This window comes from Pezoporus flaviventris, unplaced genomic scaffold (genome assembly GCF_033815535.1).
Source record: "Pezoporus flaviventris isolate CSIRO_AGI_PZ_B2104156 unplaced genomic scaffold, CSIRO_AGI_Pfla_v1 ptg000153l, whole genome shotgun sequence".
NCBI lineage: Eukaryota > Metazoa > Chordata > Aves > Psittaciformes > Psittacidae > Pezoporus > Pezoporus flaviventris.
This window is the reverse complement of record NW_026892701.1, coordinates 1122069-1141119: the sequence shown is the minus strand read 5'-3', so window position 1 is coordinate 1141119 and position 19051 is coordinate 1122069. Positions and strand designations below refer to the sequence as shown.

Sequence of the window (19051 nt, the reverse complement as noted above, 5' to 3'; positions counted from 1 at the left end):
AAGAAAGACTACAGAGCCCTGGGAGAGGTGGTTAGGGGATCTGGAGATCAGATGATAGTTTTTTCAATACTCCAGGTCAGACGGGAGGACACTGAAAAGACCAGGAGGATTTGGCAGGTTAATAAATAGTTAGAACAGTGGTGCTATGGTCAGGGGTTTGGTTATTTAGAACATGGGACTTGATTTGGGAGGCCAGGTCTACTGGAGGCTGGTGGAGCTGTTCTGACAAAGAAGGGAAGAGCTGCTTTTGGTAGGAGATTTGCCAGGCTGGTCAAGGCAGCTTTAAACTAGATGTAAGGATATAAGGAGGAAGTTCTTTACTGTAAGGGTGGTGAGGCACTGGAATGGGTTGTCCAGGGAAGTTGTGAATGCTCCATCCCTGGCGGTGTTCAAGGCCAAGTTGGACAGAGCCTTGGTTTAGTGTGAGATGTCCCTGCCCATGGCAGGGGGGTTAGAACTAGATGATCTTAAGGTCCTTTCCAACCCTAACTATTCTATGATTCTGTGTTGGGGGAAGGGGGCATTGATCCTTCCCAACACTCCCAGGCAGTTGCCAGCACCTGTAATAAATGCTTGGAGCAATTCAGAGATATTTCAGCTGCTCCAGCCAATGAGGCTTCATTTGGAGCTCAGCTCAGATGCCTCTATAAAAATGCCCGTAGTGTGGGAAATAAACAAGAGGAATTAGAGATGTGTGCATGGCTATGGGGATATGATATCACGGCCATCACAGAAACATGGTAGGATGGCTCCTATGACTGGAGTGTTGGAATGGAAGGTTACAGGCTCTTTAGAAAAGACAGGCCCAGCAGACGGGAGGGGGAGTACCTATTTATATCAGTGATAGGCTGGAGAGTATGGAACTCAATCTGGGAACAGGTGATCAGTTAACAGAGAGTTTGTGGGTCAGGGTCAAAGGGAGAATGGCGATGGGAGACATCACTGTGGGGATCTGTTACAGACCACCTGGTCAGGAGGACTCTGTGGATGAAGGTCTCTATAGACAGATAGGAACAGACTCATGCTTGCAGGACCTTGTCCTCATGGGGGACTTCAACCACCCTGATATATGTTGGAAGGATGGTACAGCTCAGCACAACCAACCCAGGAGTTTCCTCAATTGTGTGGAAGACAACTTCCTCTTTCAAGTAACAGAGGAGATGACAAAGAGAGGTGCCATGCTTGACCTTGTGTTCAACAACAGGGAGGGTCTTTTTGGGAATGTGGTGCTCCAAGGCAACCTTGGCTGTAGTGATCATGAGATGGTTGAGTTTGACATCCTCAGGACAGTGACAAGGGCACACAGGAAGCTTACTGCCCTGGACTTCAAGAGAGCAGACTTTGGCCTGTTCGGGAACTTGCTCAGTAAGGTTCCATGGGATAAAGCCGTAGAAGGCAGGGGGGCCAAGGCTGCTGGTTGATATTAAAGGATCACCTGCTCCAAGCTCAGGAGTGTTGCATCCGAAATAGAAGGAAGTGTGGCAGGAGGGCCAGGAGACCTCCATGGCTGAATAAGGAGTTGCTGATATGAAATAGGAACTCACTCCTCTAAACAAGATAACAAGGTTTTATTGAGGGACAAAGTCAATAAAGCAAAAGCAAAAGGGATGGGCACATGACCATAGCCAGAGGTGCAACTGATTAGTATTTGTTACAGGTTTATATACTTTCACTATTGCATTAGTCACATACATATTCATAATTCCCACATATAGGTGGGGAATATTATAACTAGCTCCAGGAACTTATTAGCATAAATCCCCTCCTCTTGGCTTCTGCCCACTGCTCTCCAGTGATTGTGGGCAGGGGTCTTGATGATGAAGTAAGCAGTCTTCCTCTTGTGAGTAGGGGTCTTCAAGATGAAGTAAGCAGTTTTCCTCACAGTTTACTTTTCACCTTTGGCATAGTTGGACACCCCAGTAATCACACAACTAGCTGAAACCAGCCATATCTGTAATTCTTCTGATAACTAGCAAAGATTTAGAACAGTGCGACCTTCCTGCAAAATTCATTGCAGGACGGGCAGACAAGGAGTATCCCAAGCTAGCAGATGTTTGGGAGGCTCTGTCTCTAAACTAACTGATAAGTAGAAGGATGGTGTGAAATAACTCATTTTTGTTTAGTGGGGCCACTAAATCCTGTTATCTCACCAGAGACTTACAACACAAACATTGTTCTTTAAAGCTAAAGATACTTTAGAAGACTAGTGTGAAACAACTAACTCATGTTTAATGGGGCCACTACATTCCACAGACTTACAACATGAACATTGTTCTCTTTCTACAACTAAGCTAAAATGTATTTTAACTCTATGTTTTCAAGGCGCTAGCTTTTCTTATATCAAGACGTCATGTCCCCCCCCTTTCTTTTAGCTTTACAAATTATTTTGCTATGTGACTCCGTTTTGCTCAAGAGTTCTAGCCCTTTTTAACTTGTTGTCTAATCTTGTGTCTTTAGCAAGCTTTGTTTCTGTTATTGTAAACTTGTACAGTTATATCCACATAACCACACCTATGATTTGCGAAAGCCAATACATTTATGTGTTTATCACACTGAGGAAACTTAAGAGGGGAAAAAAGAAGCTTATAAAAGGTGGAAGCGAGGACAGGGGGCCTGGGAAGAATACAGGGACGTTGTCCAAGAAGCTATGGACCAGGCCAGGAAAGCTAAGGCCCAGTTAGAATTAAATCTGACACTTTCCCGCATTACGTCCTTGTCTCTACAATTGGAAACACATCGATTTGATGGCTGGACCACTCTGTGGACAAAGAACTGGCTGGATGGCTGCATGCAGACTGTTGTGGTCAACAGCTGAATGTCCAGATGGAGACCAGTAGCAAGTGGTGTCCTTCAGGGATCGGTGTTGGGACCCATCCTGTTCGACATCTTTGTTAGTGACTAAGACAGTGGAATTGATGTGCCATCAACAAATTTTTGACGACACTAAGTTATGTGGTTTGGTTGACATGCTGATGGAAAGGAATGCCATCCAGAGGGACCTTGACACGCTTGTGAGGTGGGCCAATGCCAACCTCATTGTCCTGGGTTCAGCAGTAGCAGTCATTTTTCTCCTTCTTAATAGCTGGTGCAATGCTGTGTTTTTGACTTTCAGCCTGGGAACAGTCCTGATAACACTGATATTTTTAGCTGTTGCTAAGAAATGTTTACTCCAACCAAGGACTTTCTGAGTCTCATGCTCTGCCAGGGAGGAGGGGAAGCTGGGAGGAAGCAGAGACAGGACACCTGATCCAAACTAGACAAAGAGGTATTCCATACCACAGCACGTCATGCGCAGGTTGTAAAACTGGGGGCAGTTACCTGGAAGGGTTAGATCACTGCTCGGGTCAGGCTGTGTACTGGTCAGCGGGTGGTGAGCAGTTTTATCCTCTTCCCTTGTTTTTTCCCTTAGTATTATTATTATTATTGGTGACAGTAGTAGTGGTTTTGTGTTATACCTTAGTTGCTGGACTGTTCTTATCTCAACCCATGGGAGTTCCATTCTTTCGATTCTGCCCCCCCATCCCTCCGGGAGCAGGGGGGAGGAGCGGGGAGTGGGGGGGAGACTGCGTGGCTGACTGGGTTTAAACCCCAGCACTCATGGAGTTCAACCAAGCCAAGTGCAAGGTCCTACACCTGGGTTGGAGCAATCCCAGGCACAGCTACAGGTTGGACAGAGAAGAGATTCAGAGCAGCCCTGCGGAGGACTTGGGATTATTGGTTGATGAGGAACTTAGCATGAGCCAGCAGTGTGCACTTGCATCCCAGAAAGCCAACCGTATCCTGGGCTGCATCAAAAGGAGCGTGACCAGCAGGTTCGAAGAAATTGATCCTTTCCCTGTACTCTGCTCTCATGAGACCTCACTTGGAGTACCATGTACAGTTCTGGTGTCCTCAACATAAAAAGGACATGGAGCTATTGGAGCAATTCCACAGGAGGCCACGAGGGTGATAAGGGGCCTGAAGCACCTCCTGTGTGAAGACAGGCTGCGAAAGTTGGTGTTGTTCAGCCTGGAGAAGGCTGCATGGAGACCTCATAGCAGCCTTCCAGTATCTGAAGGGGGCCTACAAGGATGCTGGGGATCCCCTTCATTAGGGGCTGTAGCAGTAGGACAAGGGGTGGTGGGTTCAAGCTTAAATGGGATGTTTAGTTTAGATATAAGGAAGAAGTTCTTTACTGTGAGGGTGGTGAGGCACTGGGATAGGTTGCCCAAGGAAATTGTGAATGCTCCATCCCTGGTAGTGTTCAAGGCCAAGTTGGATGGAGTCTTGGGTGAAATGGTTTAGTGTGAGGTGTCCCTTGCGCCACGGCAGGGGGGTTGGAACTAGATCATCTTAAGGTCTTTTCCAACCCTAAGTGTTCTATGATTCTATTCTAATAGTTTTGTCAGTTTTTGTTCTGCATTTCTTTCTTTGTATTTGGCCATAGGTGTACCGAAGAGAGGTGGAAGATCATGGAACAGTTTTAGATCCTTTGAAAGCAACACATGCTGTTAAAGGAGTAACAGGGCATGAAGATTGCCACTACTTCTGGAACGTCAATGTTCGTAACGACTGGGAAAGTAAGGAATCAGTTCTTAAGCTTTGCATTTTTATCAGCAAGCATATTGTTTATAACATTGACCTGATGTTTGTGCTTGTTTACTGATGGATTCCCCCCCCCCCCCCCTTTTAGCAACAATTGAAAATTTCCATGTTGTGGAAAATTTAGCTGATGATGCAATCATCATTTACCAGATGCATAAGGTAATAACACTTCACCTGTATACACACCTTAGTTAGCCTGGGGCATACGCGTTCTAATCTATTCTGAAATACTTTAACATCTGAACAAGTTAAAATACTATTCAAAACAGAGGTTCAGAACAGGTTCTCTATTAAACTGCAACTTTTTCAATTTTTAAAACTTGGCTTGATAGCATAATTGGATGTGTATGTGTCTGATAGGGCTTGTAATAACAAATGAGTTCTTTTTTTCATCTAAGTATATCACTGCCAGCAAGCAAGGGTCATCTAAAGCAAGCTAAAGCAATAAATTGACATTGACTACAGGGACGAAAACAATACCACTGTGTTTTGTTACAGTAATGAAGGCTATTGTTGAGCACGATTAGTTGACATATGCATTTGCATTATGATGTGGTATAATTGCTGGTACATTTGTTCTTTAAACTTCATTATGTTTTTTCACCCCAACCGGTTCTGATGTAGCTTTACTAAAATATTCCTATCAACCCAATAACTGTAACCTAACAGGTTAAAAAAAAAACCCTGGGAATGGAGTGAACAAATTCACCTTTAATCTTGCATGATTCCAAGTATTAGTATACTCAAATACTCAAATGTTAAAACAAATATTTTGGGTTTCTTACAATTTTCCTAATAATGTAGTTAACTTAAAGCTGCCTTAACAACAGATTCCAATTTTTAAATAAGGCATTTGTATGAACTGTATAGTGTTGTGGTAAAAGTTAGACTTTTTTCCCCTACTGAGTGTCAGGAAAATGGCTTCTGTGCCGTTTTACTTTATTTTATCAGACACTTGGCTTCTGAAACTTTCTCTTAAATAATACCAGTTTACCGTATTTGTTTCACTAAAGTAGAAGTTTCTTGAAATATTTGTTATAAATATGTCTTTCTCTCTTTTACTCTCTCTGTCTCTCTCCATATTTATGGAGACATAAATAACTGTAGATGCATCTATTTATACTTAACCAGTAGTTCAGTTTGTAGCTTACAAGTATTAACTGAAATATAAACCTGAGATTGAGAGAACAGGAGGGGAAATGCCTCTTCCTGGGTGTCTACTGAAAAAGTAGCAGCTTGGCTCCCTGCCTTTCAAAGGTCTTAAAATTTTGCTTTATTTTTTTTAAATTAAGTATAGACATATAACCTGATAAACATATGTCCTGGGTTCAGCAGTAGCAGTCATTTTTCTCCTCCTTGGTAGCTGGTGTAGTGCAGTGTTTTGACTTTCAGCTTGGGAACAGAGCTGATAGCGATGTTTTGGTTTGGCCAAGGACTTTGTGAGCCTCATGCTCTGCCAGGGAGGAGGGGAAGCCAGGAGGAAGCAGAGACAGGACACCTGACCCAAACTGACCAAAGAGGTATTCCATACCACAGCACGTCATGCCCAGGATGTAACTGGGAGTGAGCCGGAAGGGCTGGGAGACTGCAGGGTTGGAGGAGGTATCGGTTGGAGCTTGGTTGGGCTTGGGGGGCGAGTTATCGGTCAGCTGGTGCTGAGGTGTTGTATTCTCTTCCCTTGTTATTTCCTTTATCATTATTATCACTGGTGGTAGCAGTAGTGATTTGTGTTATACCTTAGTTACTAAACTGTTCTTATCTCAACCGGTGGGAGTTGCATTCTTTTTGATTCTCCTCTCTGTCCCTCCGGGAGTAGGGGGAGGGAAAGAAGGGGGGGGAGTGAGTGAACGAGTTACCTGACTGGGTTTAAACCACGACAGTTCTTTTTTGGCGCCCAACATGGGGCACGAAGGGTTGAGATAACGACAGATCTGACTGGATTAATAGTCACTCGTCACAATGCTGATTTATTGGCTCTCAGAGTTGTTCTTGTTGATCTCACAGCTTCAGAATGTTGTAACTTACTTAGAGCCGGTATTTGCTGTGTTAGTGTTTATCAAGTGTGGGGCCTGGGCTAAGGTTCTTGTCTCACTGTGCTTTATGGCAATGGCTTGTAATACGGGTGGGCTCCAGCAGCAGGGCGGGACGGACGTGGCCGTGGACTTGTACCTGGCCGTCTGGCTGCTCTTCACCGTCCTGGCCCTCACCCTGCTCTCCATCTTCGTGAGGCTGCGGGGAGGCGAGGGGGAGCGGCCCCGGGAGCCGGCGGCAGCCGAAGCGGGCTCAGGAGAGCGGCCCCGGGGACCAAGCGGTGGCGGGAGCGGGGCCGGAGGCCGCGAGGGGACGGCTGCCGGTGGAGGAGGTCGGGGCGGTCGAGGAGCAGAAGGAAGCGGCTGCTGAGCAGCGGGATAAGGTGGTAGAGGAGCCGAGCCCCACGGAGGAGCCGAGCCCTTCGGAAGAGCCGAGCCCCGCGGCCGAGCCGAGCCCCGTGACAGCCGAGAGCATTCCCCGGAAGCCGCCCGCCGAGCCCCAGGAGGATGCAGGAGACCACGCAGCATTTCCCAGCAAGGCAGAGGAGGAAGATCTGGACTCAGGAAAAGAGAAGCTGGTGGTGGGAGAGCCGGCAAGCACAGCAGCTACACCAGCCCCAGTGACAAGTACAGCAGCATCGTGTGAGAGTTCTGAAGGTTTTGAATGGCCTTTGGGTACCCTTGGGACCTGCCTGCTGATTATCATGGGGATCAGCATGTTGGCACACACACAGGCTGTGTTCTACCCACAACCATTTTGTCTGATCTCAAAAGTTAAGCAGAGTCAGGTTTGGGTCTTGTCTGGGGTTAGATGACAATATAGGGGGACCAAGAGGTTTTCCCCAAGGCTGAACAGTCATGAGTGGCAGGGTGTGTGGGACAGTATGGGCTAGTATCTAGTCCACTGGGCCCCTCCAGTGCTTTGGAAGCATCGGAGATGGAAGGCATCTGTATGGAGTCCCCAACAACAAGCTGCAGAAACTGCTGAAGGGGACACTGAATTATTTTGAGCCTGGTGGGACCATGGCACTTCAGGCCATCAGAACAGAGATGCAACATAGAGATGGACTCATGATCGAGGGGTGGACTTAGCAATGGACACTATTGCCCAGGTTATTCACGAGTGTGAACACTGCACACAGTCTCTCCTGCTCTGGAAGACTGTTACAAGAGATGGAGCCTGACATCATGGACCAGATGGACTCAGCAGCTTTATAGGGACTGGTCCATGCACTAAGATAAGAGTGCACTGAGATAAGAGTGATGGTATATTGAAAATGTGGGATCTGAGCACGACGTGAATGGTATGGAATAAGGGGTGGATAATGTCCTGGGTTCAGCAGTAGCAGTCATTTTTCTCCTCCTTGGTAGCTGGTGTAGTGCAGTGTTTTGACTTTCAGCTTGGGAACAGAGCTGATAGAGATGTTTTGGTTTGGCCAAGGACTTTGTGAGCCTCATGCTCTGCCAGGGAGGAGGGGAAGCCAGGAGGAAGCAGAGACAGGACACCTGACCCAAACTGACCAAAGAGGTATTCCATACCACAGCACATCATGCCCAGGATGTAACTGGGAGTGAGCCGGAAGGGCTGGGAGACTGCAGGGTTGGAGGAGGTATCGGTTGGAACTTGGTTGGGCTTGGGGGGGCGAGTTATCGGTCAGCTGGTGCTGAGGTGTTGTATTCTCTTCCCTTGTTATTTCCTTTATCATTATTATCACTGGTGGTATCAGTAGTGATTTGTGTTATACCTTAGTTGCTAAACTGTTCTTATCTCAACCCGTGGGAGTTGCATGGAGCTATTGGAGCAATTCTACAAGAGGCCACGAGGGTGATAAGGGGCCTGAAGCACCTCCTGTGTGAAGACAGGCTGCGAAAGTTGGTGCTGTTCAGCCTGGAGAAGAGAAGGCTGCATGGAGACCTCATAGTAGCCTTCCAGTATCTGAAGGGGGCCTACAAGGATGCTGGGGAGGGACTCTTCATTAGGGACTGTAGCAGTAGGACGAGGGGTGGTGGGATCAAGCTTAAACGGGAAGTTTAGTTTAGACATAAGGAAGAAGTTCTTTACTGTGAGGGTGGTGAGGCACTGGGATAGGTTGCCCAAGGAAGCTGTGAATGCTCCATCCCTGGTAGTGTTCAAGGCCAAGTTGGATGGAGTCTTGGGTGAAATGGTTTAGTGTGAGGTGTCCCTTGTGCCACGGCAGGGGGATTGGAACTAGATCATCTTAAGGTCCTTTCCAACCCTAATTGTTTTATGATTCTATGATTCTATTAAAGGAATACAAGGGAAAATGTGGGAGCTCTCTGGAAGGAAAGTGGAGAACTGGTCATCTGGACATGGAGGAAGCCAAGGTACTCAATGCTTTTTTTTCTTCGGTCTTCAGCAGCAAGAGCTCCAGCCGCTCTGCCCATGTCGAAGAAGGCAAAGCCATGGATTGGGAGAATGAAGAACTGCCTTTTGTAGGAGAACGTAAATTTTGAGGTCATCTAAGAAACCTGAACATGCACAAATTCATGGGACCTCATGAAATGCATCTACAGGTCCTGAGGGAACTGGTGGATATTGTTGCTAAGCCATTATCTATCATATTTGAGAAGTTGTGTCTGTCAGGTGAAGTTTTTTCTCTGGAAAAGCGAAATATAACCCCCATTTTTAAAAATAGGAAAAGGAAAGTGCAGGGAACTACAGGCCAGGCAGTCTCAGCTCAGTCCGCTCTCAAGCTCATGGAGCACATCCTCCTGGAAACTATGCTAAAGCACATGGAAAATAAGCAGGTGGTTGGTGACAGCCAGCATGGCTTCACTAGGGGCAAATACTGTCTGACAAATTTTATGGCCTTCTATGATGGGAATATGGAGTTGGTGGATAATGGAAGAGGCACTGACATCTACCTGGACTTGTGCAAGGCATTTGATAGTGTCCTGCACAACATCCTTTTCTCTAAACTGGAGAGACATGGGTTTGATGGACGGACCACTTGACGGATAAGGAATTGTCTGGATGGTCACACACAAAGACTTGTGGTCAACGGCTCGATGTCCAAGTAGAGATCAGTGACGACTGATGTTCCTCTGGGGTCAGTATTGGGACTGGCACTGTTCAACATATCAGCAACATGGACAGTGTGATTGAGTGCACCCTCAGCAAGTTTGCTGATGACACCAGGCTGTGTGGTGATGTCGACATTCTGGAGGGAAGGCATGGGATCCAGATGGACCTTGAAAGGCTTGAGAGGTGGGCCAGTGCAAACCTCATAAAGTTCAAGAAGGCCAAGTGCAAGGTCCTGCACCTGGGTCAAGGCAATCCCAAGCACAGCTACAGGCTGGTCAGAGACTGGACTGATAGCAGCCCTGTAGAGAAAGACTTGGGGGTGCTGGCTGATGACAAGATCACCATGAGTCTGAAGTGTGTGCTCACAGCCCAGAAAGCCAGCCATATGCTAGGCTGTATCAGAAGGATGGTGATACTCCCCCTCAGCTGTTATGAGACCCCCCTTCAGAGTACTGCATTCAGCTCTGGGGCCCCCAACATAAGAAGGAGGCTCCCAGCATAAGGCATGGACCTGTTAGAGCAAGTCCAGAGTAGGGACATGAAGATGATCAGGGTGCTGGAGCCCTTCTCCTATGACAAAAGGCTGGTAGAGCTGGACTTGTTCAGCCTGGAGAAACAAAGTCTCTGGGGAGACCTTAGAGCAGCTTTCCAACACCTAAAAGGGGGGCCTACAGTAATGTTGGAGAAGGACTTTTTATAAGGGCATGTAGTGACAGGACAAGGGGCAATGGCTTTAAACTGAAAGAGGGTAGATTTAGATTAGATGTTAGGAAGAAATTCTTTACTGTGAGAGAGGTGAGGTGCTGGCACAGGTTGCCCAGAGGTGTGGCTGCCCCATCCCTGGAAGTGTTCAAGACCTGTTTGGACAGGTCTTGGAGCAACCTGGTCTAGTGGAAGGTGTCCCTGCCTGTGGCAGGGAGGTTGGAACTAGATGATCCTTAAGATCCCTTCCAACTCAAACCATTCTATGGTTCTATTAAGAGGTGAAAGTGCTGCAATGAATGATGTAAGGCCATAAATTCTGATAATTATCCTTTCCTGTTACTTGAGAATAAGTTGCAGAAATACAAAGTTATATTTTATTTTCTAGCTTTTAGCAGATTTGTTGTATTTCAATGTCTGGCTTCCTTTCTACTTCTAGTGAACCCAGGAGGATGGGCACCAGCATCGGTGTTAAGAGCAGTGGCAAAACGAGAATATCCAAAGTTCTTAAAGCGTTTTACATCATATGTGCACAAAAAAACGGCAGGAAAGCCTATTTTATTCTAGTATTATCAGGTATACTTTTTTTTATTTATTTTTCATTCACTGTAAATATTTAAGGCCAATCAGAACTATGCAATCTAAAACTGTCTTATGCTTAGCATGAATTCAGTGCTTAGTTTTAATCTATATATGCAATTTACTCTTTAAAACATTCATGTTGTCATGCTTTAACCCGAGCCAGCAACTAAAGTACCATGCAGACATTCGCTCACTCCCTCTTCTCCCTTCTGGGTGGAATGGGGAGGAGAATTGGAAAAAGATAAAACCCACGAGGTAAGATAAGAAGAGTTTAAAGATCGAAATAAAAATAATAATAATAATAGAAATAACAACAATAAAAATTCTAATAGTAGGGAACAACAAAAAAAGGAGAAATAAAAATTCAGAAAACACAAGTGACACTGTCCTGGGTTCAGCAGTAGCAGTAATTTTTCTCCTTCTTAGTAGCTGGTGCAGTGCTGTGGTTTTGACTTTCAGCCTGGGAACAATGCTGATAACACCGATGTTTTTAGTTGTTGCTAAGTAATGTTTACTCTGACCAAGGACTTTCTGCATCTCATGCTCTGCCAGGGAGGAGGGGAAGCCAGGAGGAAGCATACAGGACAACTGACCCAAACTAGACAAAGGGGTATTCCATACCACAGCACGTCATGCCCAGTATATAAACTGGGGGCAGTTACCCAGAAAGGCTAGATCTCTGCTTGGGTCAGGCTGTTTATCGGTTGGCGGTGGTAAGCGGTTGTATTCTCTTCATTTGTTATTCTCATTATTATTACTGGTAGTAGCAGTAGTAGTTTTGTGTTATACCTTATTTACTGGACTGTTCTTATCTCAGCCTGTGGGAGTTACATTCTTTTGATTCTCCTCCCCATCCCTCCGGGAGTAGGGGGAGGAAGAGGGGGAGTGACTGAGCAGCTGCATGGTTCAGAGTTACCGGCTGGGCTTAAACCACAGCAGATACACAATACAATTGCTCACCACCTGCTGACTGATGCTCAGCCTGTCCCCAAGCATCAGTCAGTGGCTCTCGGCCAATTCCCCCCAGTTTATATACTGAGCATGATGTTCTATGGTATGGAAATCCATTTGGCTAGTTCAGGTCAGCTGTCCTTGCTGTGCTCCCTCCCAGCTTCTTGTGCACCTGGTCACTGTCAGGGATTGCTACCTGGTTCTGATTCCATCACCACTACACTCATCCAGTTTCATCTAAGTTCATTCTTCATTAATGTGATGAGTTGGGTTCAGGCCCCCAAGTCTGGCGCAGTGGACATGAACGCCACAAGATGCCCAGTGTGGTAATGGGCATGTAGCTGCCATAAAAGTGTTATATAGCCGTCAACAGCATACAATTTAATTTACTGGCAATTCTCACCCAAAATCTTATACCATTGAGGAGCATCCTCCCCATCCTCCTGCCTTACCCACCAAAGGCATTCAGGTCCTTGAGCAAAAGAAGTCGCACAACTGAGTTTACCTTTCCCCGAGGCAGGAAGAACCCAGACTGTTTTCCCCAGCAGATTCTTTATGTGCATCACAGGAACATTATCCCCTTCTACAGGATGAGTGTTTTTGTTGGGCCAGAACAGAATGATTAAAAGATCCTCTAGTGTTGACTAACCACATTCCTTATGCTAAATGTGTATCCCAATGTTTGAAAATCCCACCACCCATTGCTCTCAGTGTAGTTTTTAACAGCCCATTGTACCATTCGATTTTCCCAGAGGCTGGTGCATGATAGGACATGTGATGAAGCTATATCTTTCACATGCTTATTTTAATTTCCTCTCACTCTTCACTGTTATACTATATATCACATTATCACAGTATGCTAAAGATTGGAAGGGACCTCAAAAGATCATCTAGTCCAATCCACCTGCCGGAGCAGGAACACCTAGATAATGTTACACAGGAATGTGTCCAGGCGGGTTTTGAATGTCTCCAGGGAAGGAGACTCCACAACCTCCCTGGGCAGCCTGTTCCAGTGTTCCGTCACCCTCACTGAGAAAAAGTTTCTTCTCAAGTTTAAGTGGAGCCTCTTGTGTTCCAGTTTGTACCCATTACCCCTTGTCCTATCATTGTTTGCCACTGAGTAGAGCCTGGCTCCATCCTCGTGACACTCCCCCTTTATATATTTATAGACACTTATAACGTCACCCCTCAGTCTCCTCTAAACTATAGAGACCCAGCTCCCTCAGTCTTTCCTCATAAGGGAGATGCTCCACTCCCTTAATCATCTTAGTTGCCCTGCGCTGGACTCTCTCCAGCAGGTCCCTGTCCTTCTTGAACTGAGGGGCCCAGAACTGGACACAATATTCCAGATGTCGTCTCACCAGGGCAGAGTAGAGGGGAAGGAGGACCTCTCTCGAACTACTAACCACCCCCCTTCTAATACACCCCAGGATGCCATTGGCCTTCTTAGCCACAAGGGCACAGTGTTGGCTCATGGTCATCCTGTCATCCACTAGGACCCCCAGGTCCCTCTCCCCTACACTGCTCTCTAACAGGTCATTCCCCAACCTATACTGGAACCTGGGGTTGTTCCTGCCCAGATGCAGGACTCTACACTTTCCCTTGTTATATTTCATCAAGTTATTCCCTGCCCAACTCTCCAGCCTGTCCAGGTCTCGCTGGATGGCAGCACAGCCTTCTGGCGTGTCAGCCACTCCTCCCAGCTTAGTGTCATCCGCAAACTTGCTGATAGTACACTCAGTTCCCTCATCTAAATCATTGATGAATATATTAAATAATACTGGTCCCAGTACTGACCCTTGAGGCACTCCACTAGTTACAGGCCTCCAAATAGACTCTGCCCCATAGACTACAACTCTCTGGCTTCTCACCTTCAGCCAGTTCACAGTCCACCTCACTACCTGATCATCCAGACCACACTTCCTCCATTTAGCTGTGAGGATGCTGTGGGAGGCTGTGTCAAATGCTTTGCTGAAGTCAAGGTAGACCACATCCACCGCTCTGCCGTCATCCATCCACCGTGTTATTTCCTCATAAAAGGCTAAGAGATTGGTCAAGCATGATTTCCCCTTGGTGAAGCCATGTTGACTGCCCCTCATAACCCTCTTATCCTTGATACGCCTTAAGATGGCACCAAGGATCAGGTGTTCCATCATTTTCCCAGGGATGGAGGTGAGGCTGACCGGTCTATAGTTACCCGGGTCCTCCTTCTTGCCCTTTTTGAAGACTGGAGTGACATTTGCTTTCCTCCAGTCCTCAAGCACCTCTCCCGTTTCCCAAGACTTGGTAAAGATGATGGAGAGTGGTCTAGCAATGACTTCCGCCAGTTCCCTCAGCACCCGCGGGTGCATCCCATCTGGACCCATGGATTTATGGATGTCCAGATTGCTCAACTGGTCTCTAACCCATTCCTCATCGACTAAGGCAAACCGCTCCGTTGACCTGACTTCATCTAAGGTCTCAGGGGTACAGGGCTCTTCAGGATTGCCTGCAGCAGAATACACAGAGACAAAGAAGGCATTCAGTAACTCTGCCATCTCTGTATCTTCTGTCACCAGGGCACCCATCCCATTCATCAGTGGGCCTACATTGCCTCTGGTGTTAGTTTTGTCTGCCATGTATTTGAAAAAGCTCTTTTTGCTGTCCTTGACCCTTCTCGCCAGGTTTAATTCTAAGGAGGCCTTAGTCATCCTAGCTGCCTTCCTACATCCTCTAGCAGCAGCCTTATATTCCTCCCAAGTGGCCAGCCCCTCCTTCCATGACCTGTAAACTCTCTTCTTCCACTTGAGCATACCCAGCAATTCCCTATTTAGCCACGCAGGTCTCCTGGCCCTCTTCCTTGACTTCCTACGTGTCAGGATGCTCTGATCTTGAGCTCGGAAAAAGCAATCCTTGAATGCCAACCAACTATCTTGGGCCCCTTTACCTTCAAACAGCTTTGCCCATGGGATTTCCCCTAGCAATTGCTTGAAAAGGCCAAAGTTTGCCCTGCTAAAGTCCAGGGTTGCAATTCTACTTGGTATTCTACTAGTCCTACCACACAAGATCCTGAATTCCACCATCTCGTGGTTGCTGCAACCAAGGCAGCCCTCAACCGTTACTGCTTCGACCAGACCCTCCTTGTTAGTGAGGATGAGATCCAGCAGCACTCCTCTCCTGGTTGGCTCATCCACCATTTGCAGGAGGAAGTTATCATCCATACACTGGAGGAACCTCCTGGACTGGGGCTGGGTTGCTGAGTGGTCCTTCCAGCAAACATCAGGGAAGTTAAAATCCCCCACTATGACCACGGCCTGTGACTGTGAGGCCGCTCTCAGTTGCCTGTAGAAGGCCTCATCAACTTCCTCACCCTGATCTGGTGCTCTGTAACAGACACCCACAACAGTATCGCCCCTGCCAGCCTGCCCCTTAATTCTCACCCACAGATTCTCAACTCGCTCGTCATCTGTCCCTGGACAGAACTCGGTGCATTGTAGTTGCTCCCGCACATAAAGAGCAACCCCACCATCCCACCTGTCTGGCCTGTCTTTCCTGAAAAGGACATAGCCCTCCATGACTATATTCCAGTCATGTGAGCTGTCCCACCACGTCTCTGTAATTGCCACCAGATCATAGTCTCCTGACTTAACACAGGTTTCCAACACCTCCTGCTTATTTCCCATGCTGCGCGCATTGGTGTACAGACATTTCAGGGAGCGAGCTGAGCACACCGATTTCACCCTAGGATTATAGGAGGCCTCCCAGTCTTCATTAATTCTGGAGTGCTGCCCCACTGGGGCAAGCCCAGCTACAACCCCATCCCCCTTCGAATCTAGTTTAAAGCTCTCCAAATGAGCCCTGCTAATTCGTGCCCCAGCATCCTTTTGCCTCTGTGAGATAAACCTTTCTCACTTGTCATTGTCCAGACTGGTGCCCTATAAAATCAGCTGTTATCAAAGAATCCAAAGCCCTGCCTGTAGCACCAGTCTCAAAGCCAGTCGTTTATGAACTGAATCTTCCCATTCCTTCCCACATCATCAGTGGAAGATGGAAGGAGTGAGGAGAAGATCACTTGAGCCCCAGACTCTTTCACCATCCGCCCCAAGGCCCTGTAGTCTTTCTTCATCCCCCTCAGACTGCGGGAAGCAGCTTCCCCCTCACCTGTCTGGAAGACCAGCAGCGGGTAGTAGTCTGTCAGGTGCACCAGGTTGGGGAGTGCCCTAGTGATATCCCTGATCCGGGCTCCAGGCAGACTACACACTTCCCTATGATGAGGGTCAACTCTGCATATCGGGCCCTCTGTTCCTCTCAGAAGGGAATAGCCTACTACAATGACCCTTCTTTCTTTCTTATCAGAGGCAGTCTTGAGGTGCAAAGTCGACTGCCTTTTCCTATGTGGCCTTGTAGGCTGGCCTTGCACCACATTCTCACCTACCTCTCCTTCAAGATCCAGGGCCTCGACCCTATTACGGAGGGACACCTGGGGAAGCAGGGCAGGAAGGGGGGAGGGTTTCCCACGACATCGACCTGGAACTCGTTTCCAACCCTCGTCATCATTTTGGTCCCCTACCTCTGCGCAACAGCTACAGGGCAGGGGCTGTCTCGTGCCATCCCCCTCTGTGTGAGAAGGCAGGGGGTCCTTCCCCTTTTGGGGGGTATCTCCCTGGAACCATTCCGACTGGCACGCCAGGGAGTTACTCCACCAGTCGATCTCCCTTTCACACTCCCTGATGGTCCTCAGCGTCTCAACTTCCTCCTTAAGTTTTGCCACCAGGCTAAGCAGATCTTCTACCTGCTCACACCTCATGCAGGTGGAATGCTGTCCTCCCTCCCCCGGCAGCAGCAGGCTCTGGCACTCCCTGCATCCAGAGACCTGAACAGCCACGGTTTGGGATGGGGTCTCTGTCTGAGTTGCTGCAGTCTTCTTACTGCAAGCTCTCTTTCTGGAGGCGACCATATTGGTCAGCAGTCTGGGACACCAGCAACAGGGTCAGCAACACGACCTGCTTGTTCCTCCCTGCGCCTGGTGGGCAGTGACACGTTGCTGCCCTCTCAGAGGCTCTTTCAAGGCAAGGGGCACGGGGGTGGTCACCGTCATCGTGGGAACGCCCCCCGCCACAGCAGCCGCTCTCTCGCAAGGGCTGCTGGGGCTTCGGGGATCGGGAGATGTCGGGAATCACGATGTATCTGCACTATCCCCTCTGATTTTCCTAATCTCTGTTGACCCTTGCGGTCGCTGAAGCGTGCCGGCTGCGGCTCTAGCTAGGCTAGCTCCGATCAGCTGACTGAATATTGCTTCTCACTTTCTGGTCGTTTATTATACTTTAGGGCCTGTTCAGCATGCATCACCTCCTCCTCTGGTGACATTCCGAAATCTTTGCTTTCTGACCATGGTGAATTACAAGATTCCTGGCCAAGTGGGATTTCCTCTTCGAGCTTGTTGTATGATCAGTGAGACCCACTTACTCCATGTAGCATCAGTTACATGATGTTTAGAGGAGATCTCTTTGAACGTCCAGCCCAGCACGGACAACTGGGGTGCCAGGAGGAGCTGTGCTTCAGTGCCAGTTACTTCCAAACAGCTCGAACCCCTTCATAGGCTGACTGTATCTCTTTCTCAGTTGGGGTATAGCTGGCCTCAGATCCTCTGTATCCCCGACTCCAAAAGCCAAGGGGTAAACCTTGAGTCTCCCCTGGAGCTTTCTGCCAGAGGCTCCAGGTAGGACCGTTCTCCCTGGCTGCAGTGTGTAGTATGTTTTTTACATCTGGCCCGGTCTAGACTGGTCCAAGGGCTACTGCATGAACTATTTAGTTTAATTTGCTCAAAGGCTTGTTGTTGCTCACGGCCCCATTTGAAATAATTCTTCTTCCGGGTCATGTGATAGAGAGGGCTTACAGTCAGACTGTAATTTGGGATGTGCATTCTCCAGAACCCCACAACACCCAAGAAGCTTGTTTTTCTTATTACTTGGTGGAGACGTTGTTATCTTGTTGATCGCATCTGTGGGGATCTGGTGATGTCCATCTTGCCATTTTATTCCCAAAACTTGAATCTCTTGAAGCCTTGAATATCCTGAAGCCCCTTGACCTTACTCCGTTTTATGGCAAAACTGGCCTTCAGACAGATTTGGATTATTTTCCTCCCTTTCTCAGAAACTTCTGCTGTATCGCCCCACATGATGATGTCATCAATGTATTGCAGGTGGCAGAATACCAGGTTGAGAGGGATCTCAAAGATCATCTGGTCCAACCTTTCTAGGCAAAGCATGACCTAGATTAGGTGACCCAGCACCCTGTCCAGACAAATCTTAAAAGCATCCCTTGTTGGGGAGTCTACCCCTTTCCTGGGGAGATTATTCCAAAGGCTGATTGTTCTCATTGTGAAAAAATTTCCTCTTATGTCCACTTGGAATCTCCCCAGGAGGAACTTGTGCCCATTACCCTCATCTTTTTCATGTGACTCCTTGTAAATAGGGAGTCTCCATCTTCTTTGTAGCCACCCTTTAAATACTGGAACATGGTGATAAGGTCTCCCCTGAGCCTTCTTTTCTCTAGGCTGAACAAACCCCATTCTCTCAGCCTTTCCTCATATGGCAGGCTCCCTGGTCCTTTGTTATTGTGGCCTTTCTCCAGACCCTCTCCAGCCTGTCCACATCCTTTTTTATATAGCAGGGACCAAAACTGAACACAGTATTCCAGGTGTGGCCTGACAAGCACTAAGTAGAGAGAGATAATGACATCTTTATCTCTGCTGGTGATGCCCTTCTTGATGTAACCCAGCATCCTAGTGGCTTTCTTTGCTGTAGCAGCACACTCTTCACTCCTATTGAGCTTGTTGTCCATCAGGACCTCAGGTCTCTTTCCACAGAGCTGCTTCCCAGCCGGGTAGATCCCAGCCTGTGCTGTACTATTGGATTGTGTTTACTTAGGTGCAAGACCTTACACTTGTCCTTATTGAACTTCATAAAGTTCTTGTTAGCCCACTCTTAGTATCCAGGTCTTCCTACAGGTTGGCCTTCCCAGTCAATGTGTCCACTTCCCCACTCAGTTTGGTATCATTGTGCTATAAAAATTTAGCCTTGGCCATGATCTGATTTAATTATTTTATTACAATTGATTAATATCAAGAGGCAATAAGCAAGCAGCCCTGGGTGTGCGGGGAGTCTCCGCTCTGCCA

General features: G+C 47.6%; 1 protein-coding gene across 1 annotated transcript in view; it reads left to right on the top strand.

The window, feature by feature from the left end:
* LOC133283091 (ceramide transfer protein-like) overlaps positions 1 to 4783 on the top strand; it is a 76084-nt gene extending 71301 nt beyond the window's left edge. Inside the window, exons 13-14 of the mRNA XM_061479576.1 lie at positions 4427 to 4559; positions 4673 to 4783. Coding sequence (XP_061335560.1) covers positions 4427 to 4559; positions 4673 to 4779 — 240 coding nt within the window. The 3' untranslated portion in view covers positions 4780 to 4783. The remainder of the gene's footprint in view (positions 1 to 4426; positions 4560 to 4672) is intronic.
* Positions 4784 to 19051: the final 14268 nt, after the last annotated feature.